This window comes from Jatropha curcas, chromosome 6 (assembly GCF_041381405.1).
Source record: "Jatropha curcas cultivar XTBG-Jc1 chromosome 6, XTBG_Jcur_1.0, whole genome shotgun sequence".
NCBI classification, from domain to species: domain Eukaryota; kingdom Viridiplantae; phylum Streptophyta; class Magnoliopsida; order Malpighiales; family Euphorbiaceae; genus Jatropha; species Jatropha curcas.
The window spans coordinates 19,716,713-19,744,706 of NC_143156.1; the positions used below are offsets into that span (position 1 = coordinate 19,716,713).

General features: G+C 35.6%; 2 protein-coding genes and 1 pseudogene across 4 annotated transcripts; 2 read left to right on the top strand and 1 right to left on the bottom strand.

The window, feature by feature from the left end:
- Window positions 1-1,544: 1,544 nt before the first annotated feature.
- Window positions 1,545-25,884, top strand: LOC105628877 (Polynucleotidyl transferase, ribonuclease H-like superfamily protein). 3 transcript variants are annotated; one of them, XM_089722511.1, is made up of 8 exons: window positions 1,545-1,783; window positions 1,877-1,948; window positions 3,056-3,179; window positions 3,265-3,352; window positions 4,469-4,606; window positions 4,685-4,772; window positions 4,856-4,976; window positions 23,985-24,441. In XM_089722511.1, the coding sequence occupies exons 1-8, from the start codon at window positions 1,693-1,695 to the stop codon at window positions 24,031-24,033; spliced, it is 771 nt and encodes a 256-aa protein (XP_089578637.1). In that variant the 5' UTR covers window positions 1,545-1,692; the 3' UTR covers window positions 24,034-24,441. The 3 variants fall into 3 exon arrangements, with proteins under 3 accessions (XP_089578637.1, XP_089578638.1, XP_012065746.1); XM_089722512.1 differs by lacking the exon at window positions 23,985-24,441 and adding an exon at window positions 20,176-20,596 and having other exon boundaries at window positions 1,546-1,783; XM_012210356.4 differs by lacking the exon at window positions 23,985-24,441 and adding an exon at window positions 24,703-25,884 and having other exon boundaries at window positions 1,548-1,783.
- LOC149495676 (uncharacterized) lies at window positions 18,443-20,157 on the top strand (annotated as a pseudogene).
- Window positions 25,348-27,683, bottom strand: LOC105628878 (uncharacterized). Its single transcript, XM_012210357.4, has 2 exons — window positions 27,320-27,683; window positions 25,348-25,881 (listed from the first exon to the last, which is right to left on the bottom strand). Exons 1-2 carry the CDS (start codon window positions 27,417-27,419, stop codon window positions 25,514-25,516), a joined length of 468 nt encoding a protein of 155 aa, XP_012065747.1. The 5' UTR covers window positions 27,420-27,683; the 3' UTR covers window positions 25,348-25,513.
- Between the last annotated feature and the right edge of the window lie 311 nt (window positions 27,684-27,994).

Sequence of the window (27,994 nt, forward strand, 5' to 3'; positions counted from 1 at the left end):
CCTTATTAAACATGGAAGCTCTTCCTCATTGCCATTAAACGTCTGATTAATTAGGCATCCAAATATCAAAATAATCTTATCTGTTCAACAATACACGAAGAGAATTGCTGTCAATAATCTCAAAATTGTTTACATGAAGAGATTATCTGTTTACATATAATTGATTAGGCTTGTCAAAGGCGGAAAAAAAAAAAAAAAAAAAAAAAAAAAAAAAAAAAAAGAAGAAGAGCAAGTTCGCCCACATGAAATTTGGGCCAAAAGCCTAAAATTATTGCGAATGACTTCAATTTATTTTGCTTTAATACATAAATTCACTCAGCTATTTTTCATAAAAACTTTTATTACTTTTCACTTTTTTTACTTTGATCTAACGAAAACTTCAACTTGTAAAATTGAATCTATTAAAATATTTTATTGAATTCATTGAACACCTTAATTAGTAAAATTACATCGATTAAACATTTATTGAAAAATTAAACAATGAAAAAATTATTGTTCTAAATGTTGTACTAACCACATATCAAATTAATAGTTTTTCTATAACCAAAAATTTTAAAAATTGTGGTTTTTAGTATAGGAAAGTATAAAATCATTAAAAAAAATGAAATTCAAGGTGCTACAAGGTATTTTTGTCAAAATTTAAAAGATAAATTACGTGTTTTGCTATCTCAAATTACATGAAATCGTTTAACAAAGTAATATATGTTTAATAAAATAATACTCCTTCCGTCTCAAAATGATAGTCCACTTTCTATTTTCACATATATTAAGAAATAACAATTATTATGGTTAAAATGGTAATTTTATTCATATAACTTTTTTATTATATCCATCTTAAATAACATATAAATAATTATTTTATTGGAATAATAACTAATAATTAATGAGTGTTATCGAAAATAAAATAAAATTTAATAAGTGTATAATAGACAATTTAAGGTTTAACTATAATGCAAAAAAAAGGAAAGTGGATTATATTTTGGAACAAATCAAAAAGGAAAGATGAACTATTTTTGTTCGGACAAAGGGAATGTTCTTTGCCTCTATACAAAGAATATAGAAAACATTAGGGCAGTTTGAGTTTGATTCTTGAGAGGAGCTGAAACTGAAATTGAAACAAAAAATTTGGTTCCTTATTGAATAAATGGTGGATAATGATAAATACAGTAATAAATTACAATCAAAATTAGAATCGGAAATTTAGGTTGATTTGAACAAATTGTACATAACTGTAATAAATTAAGCATTATTTGATATTAAGCTTCCTGAATTTGGATGCTCAATGCAACGTATTCAAAAATCAATTTTTGTACTATTATTGCCCTAACTTTGTATAATTTTAATATTGATATTAACAAAATAATAAAATTTATCTTAATAATAGTATAACTGTTATAATTTTATCAATAAAAATTATTATTTTATTTAAAAAAAAAATTGGACTTTTTTTTTCTTATTTATGTAAAATTAAATAAAAAATTGATCATGGCATCCAAAGTTAGAAGTTACTCTATTTCAAAATTGAAGTTTGATTTGAACTTGTAGCCCGAGCGCCACGTCGAAAGGGCACTAATAATCGCCGAAACAAAACAAAAACCGGTTAGGTTCTTGCCTCTTAGTCCCAGCTTGAGTAGGTCATTTCTGGCGGGAATCAAAACGCCATAGGAAGAGGCTTAGCGTGGGTTTTGCACAATGGGATCTGAACCTCAATCGACTCTCCCTAAATGGGCGTCGACGCCCTGCATTATGGGAATCGATGAAGCTGGCCGTGGTCCTGTTCTTGGTATTAAACACTTCAATTTCCCTTTTCTTTTTCATATCTCTTTGTCCTAATTTTGACTATAGTTTTGTTTTTGATGTTAATTATTGGTTTCAGGACCTATGGTTTACGGATGCTTGTACTGTGCTCGTTCATATGGCAAGATTCTTTCTACCTTGAACTTTGCAGGTTTGATTTTGCCTTTCTATTATTATGATTATTTTATTTGCTTTTGAGATTAAGTTCTGCAGTGGGTTTTGTTCTATGCACTAATGGTCTGCATTTTCTTTTTCTTTCTTAGAAAAATTTATAGTCCTTTTACAGTTTTCTCTTGAAAGCTCTGAAAGTGTAGAATGTAAATTAGACAATTTTATCATTTCTTTTCAATATATTGGGCAGTTTCTGAGTGTAATTGATTGATTAACTGAACTCTTTTTATTTTTTAAAAATTATTTACTTATGGAAAGCATAATTGTGGTATTATTTTGCCTCTGACGGTAAAAGACAGCCCAATAAGGAGCCTTTCATCTGTAGATTTTAATTGATTAACAGAACACATTTGGCTCAATTGCTCAGAGAGAGGAAGATAAATTGAAAAACTGAAATTGGATAACATTATAAAATTTTATATGCTTGGTTTTGGATTTTAGATAAATAGGAGAAATAAAAATCTTATATGTGCTCTATTCTTGAGCCAAAGAAGAGTACAATTGAAGAATTTTGTGTGCAGTTAAAAGAAAAATAAGTCAATACAGGGAATAATTATTAGACGAAATGAATTTTAGGATTTAATGTTGCTCTTATCTTTTGGAAAACCAGTTCCTAATATATGCTCCATTTAAATTGAGGATACTCTCATCAACCTTTGCTTTGGACCATCTGTTTATTACTATTTTTTTTTTTTGTTTAACTATTTATTTGATGAGCAGTCATCAACCATGTTTATAACTTGCTCTCTTTCCCCATCTCTTCTAAGTGTTGGATGTATAAATACCCATTAAACATTCACTTGCTTGTTTATAATATAAAGTTAAGTGTGAGTTTGGATACGGAAGATGACAAATAAAAAAAAATCAAACTGATAGGATATGCCATCATTTTGAAGTAGCGTGTCTAAGAAGCTTTGGCTATTTGCCACCTTACTTTGAAATCTCAAGTTTATCAGCAATAAAAATTTACAAGGTGCTTGCCTCCTTTGAGAAGTTTTGGTATTTTCCTATTTCTTTTTTTTTTTTTTTTTTTTTTTTTTTTTCATTTTTCAATTGATATTACCACTTTCTGTTTGATTGCCGGCAGACTCCAAGACTCTAAAAGAAGAGAAGAGGGAAGAGTTATTTGAAAATTTAAAGGCTAATGAATCAATTGGATGGGCTGTTGACATCATTGATCCAAAGGAGCTCTCAGCTAAGATGCTAAAAAGGTTATTAGCTGATGTGATTGCATTTTTTTTTTCCAACTTGCACTTCTGTAGCTTTCCTATGGTTTGATCTTTTTTTACTTGATAGGAATAAGATAAACTTAAATGAGATTTCGCATGACTCTGCAATTGGCCTTGTCACTAGGGTGTTAAACACGGGAGTTCTTCTGACTGAGGTTAGTCTATTTATGATTTATGAGATATGAGCTTTAGAGTAATGTGTGGTCATTTCTCAAATAAGGCGCTTGATCCTTAGAATCAGAATATTTGATATTATTCTTTGTTTTGAACATGGTAAATAAATGCCACATTCAAAATTAGATGTTAACCTATTCACTGCGTAATGCAATAATTTGCAAATAAAAGATGATCTAGAAGAAGTCACAGCTTATGCATAAGATTCAAATGCCTCTTTATGAAAAGTAATATCTACATCAGATTGCCAAAAATATCTTTGCAGCATCAAACAAGGGGCCAATTGTTTATATATGTATTAGTGTTTGCTATAGCCTTTTGAAACCTGTAGCTTTGGAATGTAGAAGGAAACAAATGAAGATATATTTAAACGAGGTGCTTTATCCTTGAAGCGAGTATTTCCTGTGTGGTGGAAAGTGCTGGTTTTACTTATACAAGCAGTGAAACAGATGATAAATCTCCATTTTATCCAACTGTATGTTGTTCAACAAATAAATATATATTATTGATAGTGGATCCACAATTAATTTATTTAATTAATTATCAATTTTATTATTGAAAATGAATTCAGACATAACTTTGGTCTTTTCTTCATTGTGATTTGATGAATTTACATAAAATCTTTATAAATGTGTTGAAAAGTTATGTTTTAGGTTTTCTATCAATTTGGGCCCTTTTGTAACTTTACTTTTATGTTTGAACCTTAATTTAGGAAGACACGATTTAGTGGTCCATTGAATTTCATGAGATTCAAACTAGGGACAGAAGATGTCAACATTGCTTCTTTTATTGCACGCAGTAGATTTTTTGTTACATTGTGGTTCGACATGAAGCAAAACAAACGACAAATACCTTATAATATGACTATCTTATCACAAGAGGAGAATCAGGCAACTTATTGCCATTTCTTTTTGGGTCATATCAGTATGATCAGATGATGCCAGAGTCTCAACTCTACTCATCTAAACCTGAATCTTAAACTAGTTATGACCAACTGTATGAATTAGTTTCTTTGTTTCCTTGAGATCCATGTACATATCTATTGTTAAGTAATGTCGTAGTATAAATGAATGTAGCTGCACACGAATGTGTTACAGGTTTATGTGGATACAGTGGGGGATGCTGAGAAGTATAGAGTAAAACTATCTGAAAGATTTCCTTCCATCAAATTTGTTGTTGCAAAGAAGGCTGATAGCCTTTATCCAGTTGTAAGTGGAGCAAGCATAGTTGCAAAGGTAATAAATTATCATTTGTTCTTATCATCTTTGTTTTTGTTATTCTTGTCAAATGATTATATTCATTTAATAAAGCAGGTCACTAGAGACCGAGCTTTACGAGAATGGGTGCTTGATGAAACTGCTGAAGGGATCAACAGGAATTTTGGTTCTGGTTATCCTGGAGGTTAGAATAGATTCTTGATATTATGCATTATCTTCTGCCATTAATTTCAAATGGTCATGTTCTAGAATGGAATCTGGTTTTAGATCCCGAAACGAAGGCTTGGTTGGAACAACATAAACACCAGGTATTTGGATTTCCAACAGTGGTGCGCTTCAGTTGGGGTACATGCAATTCCTATTTCAAAGATGGTGTTGAAGTCTTGTGGTTAGTCCATTCTCAACCTCCATCGTGATTTTAGTACAAGTGCATATGATTTTTTTATTGGCATCCTTGTCCATTTCTTTTATGTCTATGTTTGATTTGAAGTATGGTGGCACTTGGACATACTCTAAAGAGTACCATCACGTTTTTGGTTGAAGCATGTGAAATATTATAATATTCATAAACATCTAAACATTTTAATGATATATTGGTTTTCATCACTAGAACAAAGTTAATTCTGAGGAAGGAATGGTTATCATAGGGCTGTCAAGTTTTTCACTATTATCTTCAATAAAAGTCTCTGCCATGGCGGATCCTATTCATACCTATTTTGCCCATTTTTTGCCAAGCAATAGTTGTAAAAGTAGTTTTAACAAAATTAATTTCTGACATCAGGTGGTTTGAAGAGATCAAACTGCATTTAATAACAACTATAATTAATTTCATTACTTGAAGTCAATCTAATTGGGTAATGTCTTCAAGTGTACTTGTCTTTCTGAGAAAACACCTTTTTTTTTTCTTTATATTTTACTTTTCATTATCTTGCTGCTTCATTGATTAATGTTGTTAGATGTTCAGACGCTGAATGCTGTTTCTATTGCGGACTTTTTTTGCTTTCAGCTGTCTACCTAGACTATATGTTCAGGATATAGGTCGTTGAAGCTTGTGAATTTAAGTTATTTGTTTTTCTTGTTTGTGTTTGTAATTCTTTTTTTACTGTCAAAATTTGATTTCTTGGACCCCTAAGGTCAGATTTATGCAGGTCAGGTTGGAGCATGAGCTGTAAAATAGGCATCTGTTAGAGATGCAACCATGGCAGTTTTCTTAATTTAGAAGTTCTATTATTAAGAAGTTGTCTTTATATTTAGTAGTTTCCTATTTCTAAGAGGTCTTAATTATGTTCCTATTTTTGATATTGAGACTAAACGCTGTATTCTTTATCTAACGAGCAATTTTATAAAAAAATTATATTATTTTCAATTAAATTGAGGTGTAGACTCTCTCTAAAAAGTTTAAGGTTAGAGAGCCCTTTTAACGAGCCTAAGGTTAGAGCTCCCTTTTAATGAGCTCATATTTTTCAATGTCATTTGGTGAAGAAATTCTCTATAATGCTATATGCATAATCCCATATTGACTTTTCTTAACTCTCCCCTTCAAGTTGGAGCATAGATATCAATCATGCCCAACTTGTTACAAATGTAGTCAACCTGTGCCCCATTCAATGCTTTTGTGAAAATATTTGCTAACTGTTCTCCAGTCTTAACACGTCCTGTTGAGATGATCTCTTCTTAAATCTTTTCATGAACAAAGTGATAATCAATTAATATGTTTGTTTTGTTCTTGAAAAACATGATTAGAAGCAATATGGAGAGCGGCTTGGTTGTCACACCACAATTCTCAGAAAGAGAAGTCTTAAGACCAACTTCATTTTACAACTAACATATCCATATGATTTGATATATAGATTGCGCCATAGCTCTATACTTTGATTCAATGCTAGATCGAGGGACTACATTTTGCTTCTTACTACACCAGAATCTTAAATTTTCTCCAACAAAACAAAATATTCTATAGTCGTTCTCTTGTCTATCTTAGAACCTGCCCAATATACATCTATAAAACATTCAATATTAGAATGCCCATGATTACTATACAATAAACTGCGCTTTGGAGCTCATTTTAAGTAACACAAAATTTGGCCCAGGGCTTCCCAGAGCACAATAGTTGTAGAGGACATAAATTGACTTGCTACAGTAACAGAGTAGCTATATCAGGATGAGTCACTGTTAGGTAGTTCAATTTTCACACTAATCTTCTATACATCTCAAGATCTGAAAACAATTGACCATCAATTGTTTTTAGTTGCATATTTGGAGTCATTGGTGCATTACAAAACTTAGCACTTAATTTTAAGAAAATACCCTTCTTACTCCTTGAAACTTCAATACCCAAGGAATACTTCAACAAACCTAAATTTTTTGTTTGGAACTGGGTTTGCAGAAAAGTTTTAAGAGATGAGATTCTTGTACTATCACCAAGGACGGACCCAACAGTGGGCCAAAGGGGGCAATGCCCCCCCCCCCCCCTCTGAAATTAAAAAAAAAAAAAAAATTTAAATATTCAATTTTTCCAAGCCAAGTCCAATGACTTTGCTTCAAACCATAAAATGATTTTCTAAGCTTGCACACCTTACCAAACTTCCCCTGAGCACAAAACCAGGAGGATGCTCCATATAGACTTCTTCTTATAGGTCACTATGAAGAAAAGTAATATTGATATAGGATCAGGAGTAGTGGAAACTAGATCTGACGACGAAGTAGCTGGTAGAGGGCATGAGTCTGTATTCTCATATCTGCTTGAATAGGCATGAACAATAGGAGGTGGTAGCTGAACTGGTGCAGCAGCACAGGAATCAACGCAGGAATACATGACATAGGTGGATTAGCATGACTAGCATTGTAGAAAAGGTCATCTTCCTCCCTGACTATCATAAATTGGAGAACTAGAAAAGAAATGAGTAGTCTAAAAAAAAAAAAGTAACATTTGCAGACACAAGGTACTTATTAAGAGTAGGAGAAAAACACTTGTAACCCCTTTAAGCCGAGAATACCCTAAAAAAGACACTTAAGAGATTTGGGATCAAGTTTGGTAACTTGAGGGTGAACATCATAGACAAAGCAAGTGTTACATATACAAGGTTCAATTGGAATTAAAGATTGAGAGGGGAAAAAAAAAAAAAAGAATGTGGAATATCACCTTTAGAGCGCCCTCCTTTTAATGAGCTCACATTTTTAGTAACAATAAGTCAAGGAAAGAGTCGCAGTAAACAAAAGCTTTAGCTTTTGAATCAGATTTTACTGTTAACTGGCCCTTGTTGAGATCTTTAGTCGTGTGAATATAATGACATGGCATTAGAGCCAACCGTCACAAGATCAAATCTCTTCTACAGAACTACAGATGCAGAATGAAGCTTGAGTCCCAAGTTGAATCTTGACTTAAAAACCAGCTGTAGAACATGATTTGGCAAATGCAGGAACTTAGCAGATTAAACAAAAATCAATAAGGGATTAAGAAGGCAAGCAACAATTTGACTTTACAAAACAAGAATAGCAAAGTTGAGGAAAGGATTGAGACAGGGGTTGGTGCCAGGACAGCTACGCAGTACACCAAATTAGACATTTCCTACATATGACGCGTATCATGGTCCATTAAGATGGCTTCATAGGTGAGCAATTTTTCCTTAATAAAAAAATGCTAGAGGTTGATAAGGTATGATTGACAACGTTAAACATGCTTTAGAGAGGCGGATTGTACATTGGAGCAAAGAGAATCTGGTATCTTGTGCGAAGTTTTCAAAAGCTACTAGAATCTTCGTTTTAGTCGACCTTAAATGGCAATCCTTTAGGTGAATTAGTCAATTGAAAACAAACAAGTTCTGTTGAGAAGTACCCAAGGCAATTCTAAGTGTTGTTGTAAGGGCCAAGACAGTCAAGAATGACCAGCCTAGTTATTAGAAACCATGAGTTTGGATGCTGAAATGCAGAATCCACCCAATTTGGTCACTACAATGAATTGGGCAAGGGCTTTTGGAAAAGGAAACAACAGTTGGAGCAAGCCAAAAATAAGACAATAGGTTTTTCCACATCGGCATGCCAGAGATTCACACCTTCTATAGCTCATTCTATCAAAACATAGGAGAAGCATTGATCATTCTCTTCTGTGAAGTGATCCAGCTGGGCCAAAATGGTTGAACGTCGGACTCAGAGATTGTGCTATAACTGTGATGAACCATATTTTGTTGGACACTAGTGTTAAATGTTATTTAGGATAATAGTATACTTGGAAGCAAACTCCTACAAACTAGAATAAAAAATCTGGGGAGCAAGAAATTTCTTTGCACTCTATTACGGGCAAGCAACATACCCAACTTGGAAGTAGTTTTCAAGCTTGAGGACAAGCTCCTTCTCTAGGAGGAGAGCAATGTTAGAGATGCAATTACAACAGTTTTCTTAATTTAAACCGTTTTACTGCTAAGTTTTATTTAGTAGTCTTTCTATTTAGTAATTTTCCAATTTACTAGTTTCCCATTTTTAGGACCTCTTAATTACAATCTCTACTTAATGACAAACTTGCTGTATTTCAATAGAATTTTGATAGAAATTTGCTTGTTCATTCCCCCAAGCTAATTGGGTTTAAATAGACTGAAGTATCCACAAATTTGGGAATAAATTTCTAAATTATAGCCCTAATTGATGCCCATTGTCTCCTAATTATGGCTGGCAATTACAGCCTTAATTGGCTCCCTAATTGATGCTTAATTTGTCTCTTGATTGATGGTTATTTACAGCTATCTTACAACAGTATAGTCAATTAGTTACAATAGTATACTAACAACCCCCTTCAAATTGATGTTGGGCGATCAAGAAGCATCAATTTGCCAACGAAAAATTGATGACGCTGTCTTGTCATAGATTTTGTGAATACATCAGCAATTTGAAGAGCAGTGGAGACATGTGGAAGAGAAATGACACACGTATCTACGGCCTCTCGAATAGAATGACAGTCGACTTCGATATGTTTGGTACGTTCATGAAAAACTGGATTTGTAGCAATTTGTATGGCACTAGTGTTGTTAGCATGCAGAGGAGTAGAATGAGGCTAAGGGAATCCAATTTCACCAAGTAACCCACGTAACCAAACAATCTCTAAGCAAGCAGCGGACATAGCCCAATATTTAGACTTAGTAGAAGATTTTGAAACACGTAGTTATTTCTTACTTTTCCAAGATATCAAAGAATCGCCAAGAAACATACACCAACCAGTTATAGAGCGTCGAGTGTCTGGACAACCGGCCCAATCAGCATCACTGTAAGCAACAAGGCGTACGGGAGAGCCAGTAGGAAAGAATAAACCTTGAGAAGATGTGCCAAGAAGATAGCGAATGATTCGACGAACTGCCACTAGATGTAAGTGATGCGGAGTTCTCATGAATTGATTGACTTGCTGAACTGCAAAAGAAATATCGGGCCGTGTAATAGTCAGATAATTCAAACTGCCAACTAATTGCCGATAAAGAGATGGATCAGGAAGAAGATCTCCGTTTTGACTATGATACCTGACATTTAATTCCAAAGGAGTATCAACTGGGGATGAATCTCGAAGGCCTGCTAAAGTAATCAAATCTGTAGTATATTTTTGTTGATGCAAAAATATCCCAGACCAATCATAGTGAACTTCCAGCCCTAAGAAATATGTAAGTGGACTAAGATCCTTCATATTAAAAGAAGTTTGAAGAGATTGTTGAAGATTGAGGATTGTTGATGTGTTAGTGCTAGTGATAATAATGTCATCTACATAAACAAGGAGTAGAACAAAACTAGTATAACTCTTGTGAAGGAACAAAGAGGAGTCATATTTACATTGCACAAAGGAAAACTAAAGTAAGGTAGACCGAAACTTGTCAAGCCAGGCACGTGGAGTTTGTTTTAGTCCATACAATGACCTTTTTAACTTACACACATGTGTTGAAGATGAGGAAGTCAAACTTAGTGGAAGTGTCATATAAATATCTTCTTTAAGATCACGAAGAAAAGCATTTTTGACATCCATTTGATGAAGAGGCCAACCCTGAGAAGCAGCAACTGCAATAATAGTACGGACGGTAGTCATTTTTGCAACTGGAGCAAAGGTCTCCTCATAGTTCACTCCGTACTTTTGCTTATTGCCAAGAGCAACCAATCGAGCTTTATATCGATCCAAAGTTCCATTAGAACGAAGCTTGACTGAATAAACCCATTTGCATCCAATGGGATTAACATTTGGAGGGCAAGGAAGAATTTCCCATGTATGATTGTCGTGAAGAGCTTGAAGTTCGTCCTGCATGGCTTTTTGCCAACATTCATTCTTGGAGGCTTGTGAGTAACAAGATGGAATAAAAATATCAGATAAAGTGGCAGAATATCCAGCAGGATTTTCAGAAAAACCATACGGTCTTGGAGGTCGAGATACTCTAGTAGATCGACGTAGAGTAGATTCAGGAGAATCAAACATAGATGAGGGATCAGTCTCGGAAAGAGGCTCCGTTGGTTGACGTCTTTCATACACAAATCCTGGCTTAAATCGATTAGGAACAATTGGTAAATCCTCAAAAATTGGAAGAATGGGAGAAGTAGAAGAAGACTTAACAAGATTAGGAAAGAAATATTGATGCTCAAAGAAAATGACATTTTGAGAAACACGAAATTTGTTAGAAGTGGAATTATAGCAAACAAAACCCTTTTGAGAAGAATTATAACCCATAAATGCACATTTAACAGATTGAGCTGAAAGTTTATGACGTTCATGAGAAGGTAGATGAACAAAACAAACACAACCAAATGTGTGTAAATCATGATAATTAGGATATTGATGATACAGACGAAAATATGGGGAGTCAAGATTTAATACCTGAGAAGACATTCTATAATTAGATAAGTTGCAGTAGATAAGGCTTCAACCCAAAAATTAGATGGAACTGAAGATCCAATTAACAAAGTTTGGGTTACATCCAAAAGATAACGATTTTTACGCTCAGCAACTCCATTTTGTTGTGGTGTATAAGGACATGAACGTTGTGAGACAATCCCTTTCTCACAAAGAAAATGCTGAAATTCATGAGACATATATTCTCCCCCAGAATCAGATCGTAATACTTTAATACAAGTAGAAAACTAAGTCTCAACATAGGCCAAAAAGGTCTTGAAAACAGAATATACATCAGATTTAGAACGAAGGAAGTATACCCATGTATATCTACTGTAATCATCAATAAATATCACGAAGTACTTGTATTGAGCATGAGAAATAACGGTCTTGAAAACATTGGACAACACGACTACCATTAGAAGGAAAAGAAAGAAGTTTTGCTTTTACTGAGTCTACATGTGGAACAATCAAAAGGAACCTTAGCAAGGAGTTCTTTATTGCCCAAGAAACCAGAATTTGATAAATGAGACAAAATAACAGGATTAGGATGACCTAAACGTCTATGCCATAATTCACTCTTACTAATAACTGTAGTAGAAAATGAAGAGATACGAGGAACGGAAAATAGTAGTGGAAATAGTCTCCCAACTTTAGGCCCCTTCGCGATCACTGTCCCCGATGCCTGATCCTACACAAGACAACCATTACGAGAGAAATGCATATCATAATTGTTATCTACTAACTGACCAACCGAAAGAAGCTTAGTTGAGAGCTTTGGAGATATAAAAACATTGTTGAAACATGGTCTAAGATCTCCAATCTCAGCAATAGGTATTGTACTACCATTTGCAATCTGAATTTCAGTTGAACCATGATATTTGCGAACATTGGTAAGCATGCTAGATGTGTTTGCCATATGATTTGAGGCAGCAAAACCAACGAGCCAAAGTTGAGAAGGGGAGCTATTCTTACCTTGTAGTCCTAAGGCGGAGAAAGCTGAAATAATCATTTGTTGCACCATTTCTGGAGTAAGAAGTAGAGGTTCAGCAGGTGTAGAGAGAGTTGCAGAAACTATTGGAGCAGCAAAATGAGTGAGATTATTTGGTGCAATTGGGGCAGCATTCGCTTTCGGTTTTGAGGCCGTGTCGGACACTCCTTTATGACATGTCCTGACTGTTTGCAATAATTACATAACTTCTTTCCACAATTGGCAGCAACATGGCCATAATTTTTGCAGTTATAACATTGAATTCTACTCATGTCTCGACCATTTCTTCTTCCTTGGGCAGCAAAACCAACCTTGACAGTATTTTCTTGTTGGAGAGAGTTTTGAATGAGAATACGTTCTTCGCAAAGTAATTCGCTAAAACAAATATCTAAAGAAGGTGAAGGAACGCGAATCATTAAATTTGAGCGAAGTGTCTCAAATTCAGACCTCAACTTCATTAAGAATTGATCTCTTTTGCTTTGCTTGTGAATTTTTTGAAGTATAGAGAGAGATTCTGCAGGCACTTTAGCATAAATATTGTCAGTAAACTCAGCCCATAAATTCTGAAAACCAGAATAATATTCCTGAATGGAGATATTTCCTTGGGAATAATTAGCAATATCACTCTCCAATTGAAAACGTCTTGTAGCATTGTCTTGATTGTAGACCTTTTTTAAGTAATCCTACATGACTTTTGCAGTTTTCGAAGACCTCAGATTAGGAGCAATAAGAGGGTCGACTGACCCCAGAATCCATGTCATTACTCTTGCATCTCTAACTTTCCAATGAAGCAACTCCTTAGCATTTTTAGGAGCTAGATCACTTCCATCTATATGGCCCAACAATTTTTTTCCTGTAACACAAAGCTGGAACTGAAATTCCTATGAAGAGTAATTTTTTCCGGTGAAACGAACATGAAAACTCTCAACTGCGTTTGAAGTGACCATCTCAAATAGCACAACAAGACTAGAAATGCAAAATTAGCAATAACAAAATCAGGAGCAAGTCTACTAGAAGAAGCAGCAGACCCACCAAGATGAAAATCATGTTAGTATACTCTTGTAATTAATTGATTATACTGTTGTAAGATAGCTGTAAAGAACCATCAATTAGGAGACAAATTAGGCATCCATTAGGGATCCAATTAAGGCTGTAATTGCCAGCCATAATTAGGAGACAATGGGCATCAATTAGGGCTGTAATTTAGGAATTTATTCCCAAATTTGTGGATACTTCAGTCTATTTAAACCCAACTAGCGTGGGGGAATAAACAAGCAAATTTCTATCAAAATTCTATTGAAATACAGCAAGTTTGTCATGGTATCAGAGCCTAGTTAGGCAATTTTAGAGCTATTCTTTTATGAGTTTCAGCTTTGTTTTTTTTTTTTTTAAGAACAAAGTGCAGATTCTGTCTCTAATTCTGCAGTTTCTGTTTCTGCTTTCTTTGTTTAGTTCATATCTTTGATGAACTCTCGATCATAGAAATTATGAATTTCTATTTGGAGGTTCTCTTGATTTGGAAGAGATTCTGGTGGACATTTTTCTATCTTGCAACTTTCTGGCTATAGGATTTTCATCTTGGTGGGTCTGCTGCTTCTTCTAGTAGACTTGCTCCTGGTTTTGTTATTGCTAATTTTGCATTTCTGGTCTTGTTGTGCTATTTGAGATGGTCACTTCAAACGCAGTTGAGAGTTTTCATGTTCGTTTCACCGGAAAAAATTACTCTTCATGAGAATTTTAGTTCCAGCTCTTCGTTACAGGAAAAGAACTGTTGGGCCATATAGATGAAAGTGATCCAGCTCCTAAAGATGCTAAGGAGTTGCTTCATTGGAAAGTTAGAGATGCAAGAGTAATGACATGGATTCTGGGTCAGTCGACCCTCCTATTGCTCCTAATCTGAGGTTTTCTAAAACTGCAAAAGCCATGTGGGATTACTTAAAAAAGGTCTACAATCAAGACAATGCTGCGAGACGTTTTCAATTGGAGAGTGATATTGCTAATTATTCCCAAGGAAATCTTTCCATTCAGGACTATTATTCTGGTTTTTAGAATTTATGGGCAGAGTTTACTGACACTATTTATGTCAAAGTGCCTGCAGAAACTCTCTCTATACTTCAAGAAATTCATGAGCAAAGCAAAAGAGATTAATTCTTAATGAAGTTGAGGTCTAAATTTGAGACACTTTGCTCAAATTTAATGAGTCGTGTTCCTTCACCTTCTTTAGATATTTGTTTTGGCGAATTACTTTGCGAAGAATGTCTTCTCATTCAAAACTCTCTCCAACAAGAAAATACTGTCAAGGTTGGTTTTGTTGCCCAAGGAAGAGGAAAGGGTCGAGACATGAGTAGAATTCAATGTTATAGCTGCAAAAATTATGGCCATATTGCTGCCAATTGTGGAAAGAAGTTTTGTAATTATTGCAAACAGTCAGGACATGTCATAAAGGAGTGTCCGACACGGCCTCAAAACCGAAAAGCGAATGCTGCCCCAATTGCACCAAATAATCTCACTCATTTTGCTGCTCCAATAGTTTCTGCAACTCTCTCTACACCTGTTGAACCTGTGATTCTTACTCCAGAAATGGTGCAACAAATGATTATTTCAGCTTTCTCTGCCTTAGAACTACAAGGTAAGAATAGCTCCCCCTCTCAACTTTGGCTCGTTGATTTTGCTGTCTCAAATCATATGGCAAACACATCTAGCATGCTTACCAATGTTCGCAAATATCATGGTTCAACTGAAATTCAGATTGCAAATGGTAGTACAATACCTATTACTGAGATTGGAGATCTTAGACCATGTTTCAACAATGTTTTTATATCTCCAAAGCTCCCAACTAAGCTTCTTTCGGTTGGTCAGTTAGTAGATAACAATTATGATGTGCATTTCTCTCTTAATGGTTGTCTTGTGCAGGATCAGGCATCGGAGACAGTAATCGCGAAGGGGCCTAAAGTTGGGAGACTATTTCCACTACTATTTTACGTTCCTCGTATCTCTTTATTTTCTACCATAGTTATTAGTAAGAGTGAACTATGGCATAGACGTTTAGGTCATCCTAATCCTGTTATTTTGTTTCATTTATCAAATTCTGGTTTCTTGGGCAATAAAGAACTCCTTGCTAAGGTTCCTTTTGATTGTTCCACATGTAGACTCGGTAAAAGCAAAACTCTTCCTTTTCCTTCTAATGGTAGTCGTGTTGTTTAATGTTTTGATATAATTTATAGTGATGTTTGGGGCATTATGCCTGTTATTTCTCATGCTCAATACAAGTACTTTGTGACATTTATTGATGATTACAGTAGATATACATGGGAAATTCTTCCTTGCCCTCCAAATGTTAAGCCCATTGGATGCAAATGGGTTTATTCAGTCAAGCTTCGTTCTGATGGAACTTTGGATCGGTATAAAGCTCGATTGGTTGCTCTTGGCAATAAGCAAAAGTACGGAGTGGACTATGAGGAGACCTTTGCTCCAGTTGCAAAAATGACTACCGTCCGTACTACTATTGCTGTTGTTGCTTCTCAGGGTTGGCCTCTTCATCAAAATGGATGTCAAAAATGCTTTTCTTGATGGTGATCTTAAAGAAGATATTTATATGACACTTCCACTAGGTTTGACTTCCTCATCTTCAACACATGTGTGTAAGTTAAAAAAGGTCTTTGTATGGACTAAAACAAGCTCCACGTGCTTGGTTTGACAAGTTTCGGTCTACCTTCAGTTTTCCTTTGTGCAAAGTAAATATGACTCCTCTTTGTTCCTTCACAAGAGTTCTGCAAGTTTTGTTCTACTCCTTGTTTATGTAGATGACATTATTATCACTGGCACTAACACATCAACGATTCTCAATCTTCAACAATCTCTTCAAACTTCTTTTAATATGAAGCATCTTGGTCCACTTACATACTTCTTAGGGCTGGAAGTTCACTATGATTAGTCTGGGATATTTTTGCATCAACAAAAATATACTACAGATTTGATTACTTTAGCAAGCCTTCAAGATTCATCCCCAGTTGATACTCCTTTGGAATTAAACGTCAAGTATCATAGTCAAAACGGAGATCTTCTTCCTGATCCATCTCTTTATCGGCAATTAGTTGGCAGTTTGAATTATCTGACTATTACACGACCCGATTTTTCTTTTGCAGTTCAGCAAGTCAGTCAATTCATGAGTACTTCGCGTCATTTACATCTGGTGGCAGTTCGTCGAATCATTTGCTATCTTCTTGGCACATCTTCTCGGGGTTTATTCTTTCCTACTGGCTCTCCCGTATGCCTTGTTGCTTACAGTGATGCTGATTGGGCCGGTTGTCCAGACACTCGACGCTCTATAACTGGTTGGTGTATGTTTCTTGGCGATTCTTTGATATCTTGGAAAAGTAAGAAACAAAACCGTGTTTCAAAATCTTCTATTGAGTCTGAATATCGGCCTATGTCCGCTGCTTGCTCAGAGATTGTTTGGTTACATAGGTTACTTACTGAAATTGGATTTCCTCAGCCTCATTCTACTCCTCTGCATGCTGGCAACACTAGTGCCATACAAATTGCTACAAATCCAGTTTTTCATGAACGTACCAAATATAGCGAAGTCGACTGTCATTCTATTCGAGAGGCTGTAGATACAGGTGTCATTTCTCTTCCATATGTCTCCACTGCTCTTCAAATTGCTGATGTATTCACGAAATCTATGACAAGACAACGTCATCAATTTCTCGTTGGTAAATTGTTGCTTCTTGATCGCCCAACATCAATTTGAGGGGGGATGTTAGTATACTTTTGTAATTAATTGACTATACTGTTGTAAGATAGCTGTAAATAACCATCAATTAGGAGATAAATTAGGCATCAATTAGGAAGCCAATTAAGGTTGTAATTGCCAGCCATAATTAGGAGATAATGGGCATCAATTAGGGCTGTAATTTAGGAATTTATTCCCAAATTTGTGGATACTTCAGTCTATTTAAACCCAATTAGCTTGGGGGAATAAACAAGCAAATTTCTATCAAAATTCTATTGAAATACAGCAAGTTTGTCAAATCCTACAGCCAGAAAGTTGCAGGATAGAAAAATGCCCACTACAATCTCTTCCAAATGAAGAGAACCTCCAAATAGAAATTCAGAATTTCTATGATCGAGAGTTCATCAAAGATATGAACTAAACAAAGAAAGCAAAAACAGAAACTGCAGAATTAGAGACAGCAGAATCTGCACTTTGTTCTTAAAAAAAAAAAAACAAGGCTGAAACTCATAAAAGAACAGCTCTAAAATTGCCTAACTAGGCTCTGATACTATGACAAACTTGCTGTATTTCAATAGAATTTTGATAGAAATTTGCTTGTTCAATCCCCCAAGCTAATTGGGTTTAAATAGACTAAAGTATCCACAAATTTGGAAATAAATTCCTAAATTACAGCCCTAATTGATGCCCATTGTCTCCTAATTATGGCTGGCAATTACAGCCTTAATTGGCTCCCTAATTGATGCCTAATTTGTCTCCTAATTGATGGTTATTTATAGCTATCTTATAACAGTATAGTCAATTAATTACTATAGTATACAAACACTTAAGGAGCAATTTTTAATAAACAAGAGAGCAAAATTATTTTCAACCAAATTGAGATCTAGGCTCTCTCTAATGAGTCCAAGGTTAGATCTCCCTTTTAACGAACTCTCATTTTTCAGTGACAATAGGTCAAGGAAAGAATCATGGTAAAGCAAAAGCTTTAGCTTTTAAATCAGATTCTATTGTTAACAGGTCCGTGATGAGATCCTGGTTGTGCGAATAGACAACATCACTCCTTGGCACGTGAATTGACTCTCCCCTAGCCCAAAAATCTTAGTTGAGTCTTGTTAAGGATTAGTTGTAAATAGAACTCTATTAGGAGTTAGATTCCTATTAGGTTTATAGTATCTTGTATGTGTATATATATGTGTCCCTATTGATGAATCAAATATAGAAAAATATTTTTTCCCATTAAATTTACATGGTATCAGAGCCTTTGGCTCGTTAGTTTTTTTTTTTTTTTTTTTTTCCTTCTTCCGTTTCTGCGTTAACGTTTCCAGCTACCGGCGACACTTCTATTTCGCGCTATCAGTCTAGGTCACCCATCTAGACCTTTGTTTTTATCTCACCGCCACCCAAGGGAGGAAGAGTAACCTCCGATCGGCGTCTCCACCAAATCCGGTGACCTGAAGACCGGCGAGTGTGTCTCACGCGCCGTCAGAAGAATCGGGCGTCAGCTCACGCGCCGGCGAGTGGAGGCCCGTCCGGCAGTTTTCGGTGATCGGATTTGGTCTCCCAGGATCGACTCGACGTCCAGACTCTTTTCCAGTGGTTAGTTTTCGGTTCCGGCGGCATCTGGTAGGCGCTTTCTTTGTTTTTTGCTACTGCTGTTTGCGGCTTTTGGTTCCTTTTGGTATTGCTACTGTTCTGTTGAGTTCGTGCTATTATTTGGTTGCTGTTAGGGTATTTTATTAATGGAAACTACACCCACAGATTCTAAAGCTCTTATTACTGAATTGATCCCAGCAATGAATAAAATCACAGAACATAGATTGAAAGGAACTAATTATTTAGATTGGAGTAAGACAATTAGAATCTATTTAAGGAGTGTTGAAAAAGATGATCATCTAATTGATGATCCACCAATTGGCGACAATAGACAAAGTTGGCTAAGAGAAGATGCTAAGTTGTTTCTCCTCATTCGCAACTCTATTGACAGTGAAGTGGTTGGGTTAATTAATCATTGTGAGTTTGTTAAAGAATTAATGGATTATCTTGAATTTTTGTACTCGGGAAAAGGTAATCTGTCTCGTATGTATGAAGTCTGCAAGGGATTTTATAGGGCCGACCAGCAAGATAAGCCCCTTACAACTTATTTCATGGAGTTTAAGAAGATTTACGAGGAACTTAATGTTTGAATGCCTTTTAGTCCTGATGTTAAGGTTCAACAGACGCAGCGAGAACAAATGGCTGTGATGAGTTTTCTTGCAGGTCTTGCTCCAGTGTTTGAAACTGCCAAATCACAAGTTCTTTCGGGCAGTGATGTTACCTCTCTTCAGGAGACTTTTGCTAGATTGCTACGTACTGAAGGTTCTCATACACCTTCCCCTTCTGATAATAGTGCCCTTGTGAGTCGTAATCAGGTAGCTAGACAGCCAGGAAACAGAGGAAGAGGAGGAAATAACCGCAGTAATGGACCAATCATTCGGGAGACAAGCATTCTTATCTGCCATTATTGTCATGAACTTGGTCACACTAAACGGTATTGCAAGAAACTAATAAATAAGCCACCAAGGGTAAATATGGCACATCAAGATTATACAGTTACTTCTTATGACAACAATGTAACAATTTCTGCTGCGGAGTATGCTGAGCTCTCTAGATACCGTTCCTCTAAGTCTACTGATTCCTCAATTGCTGCTGCTACCAATTCAGGTACCCCTTCTTCCTGTCTTATGTCTACATCATCCGAGTGGGTCATTGATTCTGGTTGCACCGATCACATGACAGGTAACCCTAGTCTCTTATCCTCATTAAAAGAACCTAAACAATTTAATCGTCATGTTACTTTAGCTGATGGGTCCACATCTCCTGTCAAGTGTATTGGCACCGCCAATCCCATTCCATCTCTTCCATTGTCTTATGTTTTTTGTTTGCCTCGTTTTTCATTTAATCTATTATCTGTTAGCAAAATTACTCGTATGCTGAATTGTTGTGTCAAATTTTATCCTACATATTGTGTGTTTCAGGATCTTTTGACGAAGCGGATTATTGGTAGAGGACGTGAGTCTGGTGGCCTTTATCTTCTGGATGAACACGTTTCATTATCTCTGGCTTGTGCTGGTGCTCTCTCTCCTCTTGAGGTTCATTGTCGTTTGGGTCATCCGTCATTGTCTACTTTCAAGAAGTTGTGTCTGCAGTTTCAGTCTTTATCCAGTTTAGAATGTGAATCTTGTCAATTTGCCAAACATCATCGTTTACCTTTAATTCCTCGAGTCAATAAACAGGCTTCATCCCCTTTTGAGTTAGTTCATTCTGATGTTTGGGGTCTATGTCCTGTTATTTCTACAACTGGCTTTCGGTATTTTGTAACTTTTGTGGATGATTATTCTCGTGTTACTTGGTTATTTTTAATGAAAACTCGTTCTGAGATATTCTCTATTTTCTGTTCTTTTTGTACTGAAATTAAAACTCAATTTAATACTTCTGTTTGCATATTGCACAGTGATAATGCTAAAGAATATCTATCTACTTCCTTCCAATCTTATATGTCACAAAATGGTATTCTCCATCAAACATCTTGTGTTGATACTCCTTCTCAAAATGGGGTTGCACAAAGAAAGAATCGACATCTTCTTGAGGTTGCTAGGGCACTTTTATTCCAAATGAAGGTTCCTAAACATTTTTGGGCTGATGCTATCTCGACTGCATGTTTTTTGATTAATCGCATGCCTTCTTCTGTGCTTAATGGTGCAATTCCTTATAATGTCTTGTTTCCTTCTAAACTTCTATTCCCCATTGAACCTCGTATTTTTGGTTGTACTTGTTTTGTTCGTGATGTTCGTCCACAGGTTTCCAAATTAGATCCAAAGTCCATTCGTTGTGTTTTCCTTGGGTATTCTCGGCGTCAAAAAGGGTATCGTTGTTTTTCTCCCGATCTTGACCGTTATCTTATTTCTGCAGATGTCACATTTTTTGAGAATACTCCATTTTTTCCTTCTTCTATATATAAGAGTGAGGGGGAGGATGACGACCTTTTAGTCTATACTATCCGGCAAGTTCATAACTCTCCTGCTCCTGCTCGTATTCCTGACCTTGCTCCTACTCCTACTCCAGCGTCTGCTGCTCCTATTCCCGCTCCTGCACCAACATCTACACGCCCTCGTTTTGAACAGGTTTATTCCAGGAGACCAGGAACTCTTGACTCACTTCCTCCACCTGCCGTTTCAACAGAAGATCCGGTTCTCTCCACTCAACCTGAGCCTGTGCCATCCACTCCCCAGTCAGACCTTGACCTTCCTATTGCTCTTCGAAAAGGTAAACGCCAGTGTACCTACCCTATTTCCTCTTTTGTTAGTTATGATCATCTTTCTTCTTCATCTCGTTGTTTTGTAAGTAACTTAGACTCTGTATCTATTCCTAAAACTGTTGTCCAAGCTTTGTCCCATCCTGGTTGGTGTGCAGCAATGAAAGAGGAGATGGCTGCCTTAGATACTAATGGTACTTGGGATCTTGTGCCTCTTCCGGCAGGTAAGAAAGCTATTGGTTGTAAGTGGATTTTCACCGTTAAAGTGAATCCTGATGGGACTGTTGCTCGTCTCAAAGCTCGATTAGTTGCAAAGGGCTATTCTCAGATCTATGGCCTGGATTATTCTGATACTTTTTCTCCTATTGCCAAATTGTCTTCTGTTCGTTTATTTATTTCATTAGCAGCTACTTTTGACTGGCCTTTGCATCAGCTGGACGTTAAGAATGCCTTTCTTCATGGGGATCTTCAGGAGGAAGTTTACATGGAGCAACCACCAGGCTTTGTTGCTCAGGGGGAGTCGGGTAAAGTGTGTAAACTTCGAAAATCTCTTTATGGCCTGAAACAGAGTCCTCGAGCTTGGTTTGGTAGATTTTGCAATGTGGTACATCAATTTGGCATGCAGAAGAGTACATCTGATAATTCTGTATTTTTCAGAAGCACTAAGACTGGTTTGATTCTACTTGTGGTTTATGTTGATGACATTGTTATTACAGGGAGTGATTCAGCCGGCATTACATCACTCAAGTCATTTCTCCAGACCCAGTTCCAGACAAAAGACTTAGGATTGTTGAAGTATTTTTTGGGTATTGAAGTATCTAGGTGTAAGAGAGGCATCTTCTTATCTCAAAGGAAGTATGTCCTTGACTTACTGAAGGAAACTGGAAAGTTGGGTGCCAAGCCATGCAGTGCTCCAATGACTCCAAATTTGCAACTTTCAATTGGTGGTGAGCTATTTGATGATCCTGAGATGTATAGACGGTTAGTGAGCAAATTGAATTATGTTACCGTAACACGTCCAGATATTGCTTACTCTGTGAGCGTCTTGAGCCAGTTTATGTCTTCTCCTACTGTTATCCATTGGGAAGCTTTAGGACAGATTTTGTGCTACTTGAAAGATAATCCAGGTCGTGGCCTGCTTTACAGTAATCATAGGCATTTGAACATTGAATGTTTTTCAGATGCGGATTGGGCAGGTTCGAAGGTTGATAGAAGATCAACTTCAGGATATTGTGTTTTTGTAGGTGGAAACTTGATATCATGGGGGAGCAAGAAACAAAATGTAGTCTCACGATCGAGTGCTGAATCAGAATATCGAGCTATGGCACAATCTGCTTGTGAATTAATTTGGATTCGTCAGTTGTTAGAGGAAATTGGCTTCAAGTCATCCTTGCCTGCAAAGTTATGGTGTGATAATCAAGCTGCTCTTCACATTGCATCAAATCCAGTATTCCATGAACGAACAAAACATGTCGAGATTGATTGTCATTTCATTCGTGAAAAGATACAACAAGGTGTTATCTCTACAGGACACGTTAAAACAAGTGAACAGTTAGGGGATATCTTTACAAAAGCTCTAAACGGACCCCGGGTTGACTATCTTTGTAACAAGTTAGGCATGATTAATATCTATGCTCCAACTTGAGGGGGAGTGTTAAGGATTAGTTGTAAATAGAACTCTATTAGGAGTTAGATTCCTATTAGGTTTATAGTATCTTGTATGTGTATATATATGTGTCCCTATTGATGAATCAAATATAGAAAAATATTTTTTCCCATTAAATTTACAAGTCTCTTCAATGGGAGATGACTGCTCCATGCTGAATCCACCCATTGTTGGAGGATTTGAATCTAAGAGGGGCTCCAATGGCCTAATCGTTGTGATTTGAGCAATTTAGCTGGATGACTTGCTGTTTGAGTTGTAGAAGGCTAAGAGATGGCAGCCGCTATGACTAGCAGCACTCCGTCGTTTGAAGGAGAGCTTGCAAATTCTGATAAGAGGCTTATTGCGGATAAAAATATACTTGGTGGTAAATTAAATTGTTCATTTTGCATGCATTTACTTGATTTAGTCCCTCTTGTTTGTAATTACAATAATTAGTTCCTGAGATTTAATTCCATTAACGTATTTAGTCTATCTATCCAAAAAGTGCCTTATATTTATTATTAAGTTACTATTTATTCTTTCACTTAATTGAATGACACCTTTTTGGATGGAAGACTAAATAGTTTAAAGAAACTGTATATTAGGGCCTAATAAGTATGTTTACCAAATAAGAGACGAATTTATAATTGTGTAAAATATGGATGATGTAAAATAGGGTTGAAAATTTTTTAGGGTTATCAGATTCTCTTGTTTGGTTTGGGTGAAAATATGAAGGGGGGTGTAAAATAAATTTATTTTACACTCATTTTAGCCTCATTTTCACTCCATTTTGGGAGGAAAATCAATAGTGCCATTTTACACTCTTATTTTACTTCCTTTTCCCAAACATATCATTAATGCTTACTTTTGTTGGAAATCAAATGGAGGTTTGTCAAAGATCCTATGCTGAGAGACGAAGCAATGACATGGACATAGAGACGGGACTCTGACACATGGGTCAAAGATCCTATGCTGAGGGACGAAGCAATGACATGGATATAGAGACAGGACTCTGACACATGGGCAGAACTAGATTTTAAAGTATTTGGAGGGATGGGGAAAGAAATGAAAGTAAAATTGGAGGGCCAGTATGGATATTTTTTAAGTATATATATAAAATTCTAAAGGGAAAATAGAATTTTGAATTGTTTTTTGGGGGAGGTAAGTTGGATACATCAACACTGCAATCCTTACAAAAAATAGCATGTGTTTATCGGACGCATGTCATATCATGCCACGTCAAGAAAGTCCCAAAAACATGTTCGCCCAACACGGATATGTATTTTTCAAGATTGAAGCATCAGTGCTTCATAGCTAACGCACAAACATAAATATTAGGTGAATGTAAGTATGCATTATCTCTCTCATGTGGTAATCACAATGCTCTTTAATGGGAGCTCTTGAACTTAATGTTTGTGTATGTAACTGCTTTATTTGGTTGCAATACTAACTGGACTACCTTTTATGACAAACAATCTGTTGCAAGCAAAATTCATTGATGCTCTATTTCCTTGCTGCATCCCTGATTTATGATAATGAGAAATTATGGCACTTGCGAAGCTTCTCTTGGTCATAATTGTGTTTTTGATCTTATTATCTTAATAGGGAATCTGATAAAGACGAAGATGGTTCTGGCAGTAACAATGGCAAACGTCAGTTGAAGTTGAGTAGTTTTGGTGTCACAACGCCCAAGAGGAAAAGTGAAGAAATAGAATCAAGTGGTAAAGGACGCTGCAAATTTTTCCAGGCTCGTAAACTTGAGCAACTTACTCATTTCTAGCAAACTTTTCTCTTGCTTTAAGCCACAACTTTACTTTAGGTTCAGATTAATGAATCATCTAATTTTCATTCAGTATATAAGAAAAATATGCAACTTCTCCTGGGAAATAGCAGATTTATATTTGAATGATGATATAGGATTTATATTATGTTATAGGAAAATCATTTGCAGGTCCATGAACAAGGTCATAGCAACTAATGGTATAATCTGCTTTTATTATTCTTATTATTATTATTTTGGGTGCATTAGAAATTCCTAAAGGGGAGTGGTTCTCAAGGTTTATCTAAGGATTTCATTACAGGATAGATGCTCAATCACTAACAACACTATTAAACTATAAATGAGTTGATCTACATTACATTATATTCCATTATGGACAAAAACCTGTGGTCTTTTCCCCACCAAACCAAAGGGGAAAAAGGATCATTGGCATTGTATATTTAAGACTACTTATCAAACAAACCTTAATCTTGCAAACCTTAATAAATAGTAATTTATAGATATTAATTGTACATAATCGTTACATATATCTTACTATTCACAAGCTACAGATATTAATTGTACACCACAGCTTTCTTTACTGCTAGGTGCTATATGTTGCAGGAAGCAAACATAAACTCGAAATCTATTTTTGCATCAAAATGCCACACATAAATGCACAATAATAATGGCCGAAGCTGCCACTATCATAGCAGGAAATCTTATGCAGTTCTTGTTGCAACTAGCAGCCCCACGGTGTCTCTGGTGGCGATTATTATTAGCAGCACCAGCTACAATAACAGGGATAACTGCTTGGCCTCCTTGTGTATTACCATTCCCATTCCCACCTTCAGCTGCACCAGTTGATCCACCACCGTTTGCCCCTCCGCCATTCATGGCTGCTGCCTCCCCCACCCCACCGCCACTTCCATGCGCATATTTGCTAACATGTATTATACCATTTCTTCCATTGAATTCATTTTCATGTCTTCCTCCAGGTCCGAAATTATGCTCCTGCAAAAAATCTGTCTTTGAATATTGTGAGCCTCGCATAGCAAACAATGATTTACCAGAATGAATTGAGCAACTGGTTTATGATATATTATTTTCCTTGTAATGTAGAGGTAAAAATCATCATTATTTAACTCTTACCAACAAAATAAGGTTAATTAACAAAAAAAAAAAAAAAAAAAAAAAAAAAAGAGAATTACCAATTTGGTCTTTTTACGTATGTGAGGAGTGAGAGATCCGGAAGCGTTTTCACCAATTTGGTGAGTGAAGAGGGATGACTACTCTTATTGTATAGTCCGTAGTGTTATTTCACCGCATTGAGTCTCCCAATGAATCAAAAAAGAAGAAAAAAAAAAAGATTTGGGAATTGAAAAGAAATTGATTTTTTAGTTTTAAAGATTAATGTGCAATTTAATTTGAAATGACAAGGACTAAAGTGTGATAAAAGAATTCATAATTTTGATACATAGCTAAGATTAAAGTGTTGATTCCGTGACAAAACTTAAGATTAAGATTCTAATTCTTAAATGAAAAGGACCAAAGTGTATATTAAGACCAATCTTCTGTCCTTGAAAACAATTTGCATGAAGGAATTTTTTTAGCATTTGTATGTGGAAGACAATAACTTTGCATCTTTAAAATGGAAAGAAAGGGTTGGCTTAGGAAGTTCAAAGTTTTATTTCTGATTAATTTAGTGTATCATTAAGAATATTTTCTTAAGAATACTGCTTTGCTTCTCTTGATTCACAAACAAAATCAGAGACTGCATAGAATTAAGTGATATAAATTGAACTTTCTTTCAAAATAGTTGAATTGAATTGGCAAATCCATGGCAATTATTATCTGAAATTTCAAATAAAGTTCTTTAGGAAATTTTCATTATGGAGTATCAGATTCTGTTTCTTGCTTTGGAACTAATTTATAGTTATAACTATAGATAATTCACTTGCAGGCTAAATACCATCCTCGTTCTTCTTTTTCAGAGGCTAGGAAATGAAAGGATTTAAACCAAGCTATCCTTGGTGGAGCTTGCTTGAAGCTAGGTTTAAATCTTTTTAGCTTCAAGCAACCTTGCCTCTGAAGAAGAAGAAGAAGAAGGAGAAGGAGGATGGTATTTATCCTATAAGTGAATTATTTATTATTATCTATAAGAAGAAACGAGGATGGTACTCAACTTTTATGAAATTCAATTTTAGCTTAATTAAACCAAATCCCATATTTATCTATAAGTGAATTTTAAGTTATGAATTCATCTATACCAAACACAGAGTTATTTGAGAACAGACTCTGTATGTTTCAAATCCATTAACATCGAATAAGGGATAGTTGAATTGAAAATTTTGCATATATTGTATGCCATGCAAGAATTATTACAGACTGGAAGCAAAAAGCTGTCAGTAACAGAAGAGGATGATTTTTTTGCAGAGGAGCGAAAGAAGAGAAGAATAATACCTGAAACAATAGCGGGCTTGTGAAGTGGAAATGAAGAAGCTAATAAATACAAGTAGAAGAAGAAAACAATCAGAAATAACGCCATCCTTTTACTTCCCATTTGGCTTTACTCCCACCTGTGGCGTAGTCTTTAAAAAACCCTCTTCTATAGTCTTTTTCAGCCTTATCTTCCACTATCAAAAATAGATACGTAACAACGCGTTTCTGTGGGCTCATATGCATACTTATATTGGCTCTATAACATTTTAAAAAGAGAAAATTACGATTTTATTTTTATGTTTTGCTAAAAATAATTAGCGTGATCTCGTTACTTTTAGTAAACTATGTTGCCCTTCCCTTCCGTAACGAAATTACCCTCATCTTCTACCTCTCGACCCTCCCTTTTCATCTCTAACTCTTTAAAATTGTAAGTCAGAAATGATACTGCCATGGTAAGTCAGTCAACTAATATCTCCATCTCTTAGTTTTTTTTTCCCTTTTTCTATTTTCACTACAAAACTAAGCTCACTCTTAAAAAACGAGAGGATAGATGATTAGTTTCTCTCTTGTCTCTTAGTTTTTTTGTTTAAACCAATTTCTATTTTTTTATATCTAATGTTTAATTTGAATATTTTGATTATGCTCATAGGTAAGAGGAAATTCTCAAAAAGTAATTAGCAGAGGAGTAGAAAAAAA

Bases quoted from the DNA above. Each gene is read 5' to 3' on its own strand.
- LOC105628877 (XM_012210356.4), top strand. From the start codon at position 1,693: ATGGGATCTGAACCTCAATCGACTCTCCCTAAATGGGCGTCGACGCCC. The intron at 1,949-3,055 runs GTTTGATTTTGC...GATTGCCGGCAG, and splicing joins TTCTACCTTGAACTTTGCAG to ACTCCAAGACTCTAAAAGAA. The intron at 4,773-4,855 runs GTTAGAATAGAT...ATCTGGTTTTAG, and splicing joins TGGTTCTGGTTATCCTGGAG to ATCCCGAAACGAAGGCTTGG.
- LOC105628878 (XM_012210357.4), bottom strand. From the start codon at position 27,419: ATGGGAAGTAAAAGGATGGCGTTATTTCTGATTGTTTTCTTCTTCTAC. The intron at 25,882-27,319 runs GTATTATTCTTC...ATTCAAAGACAG, and splicing joins CAAGCCCGCTATTGTTTCAG to ATTTTTTGCAGGAGCATAAT.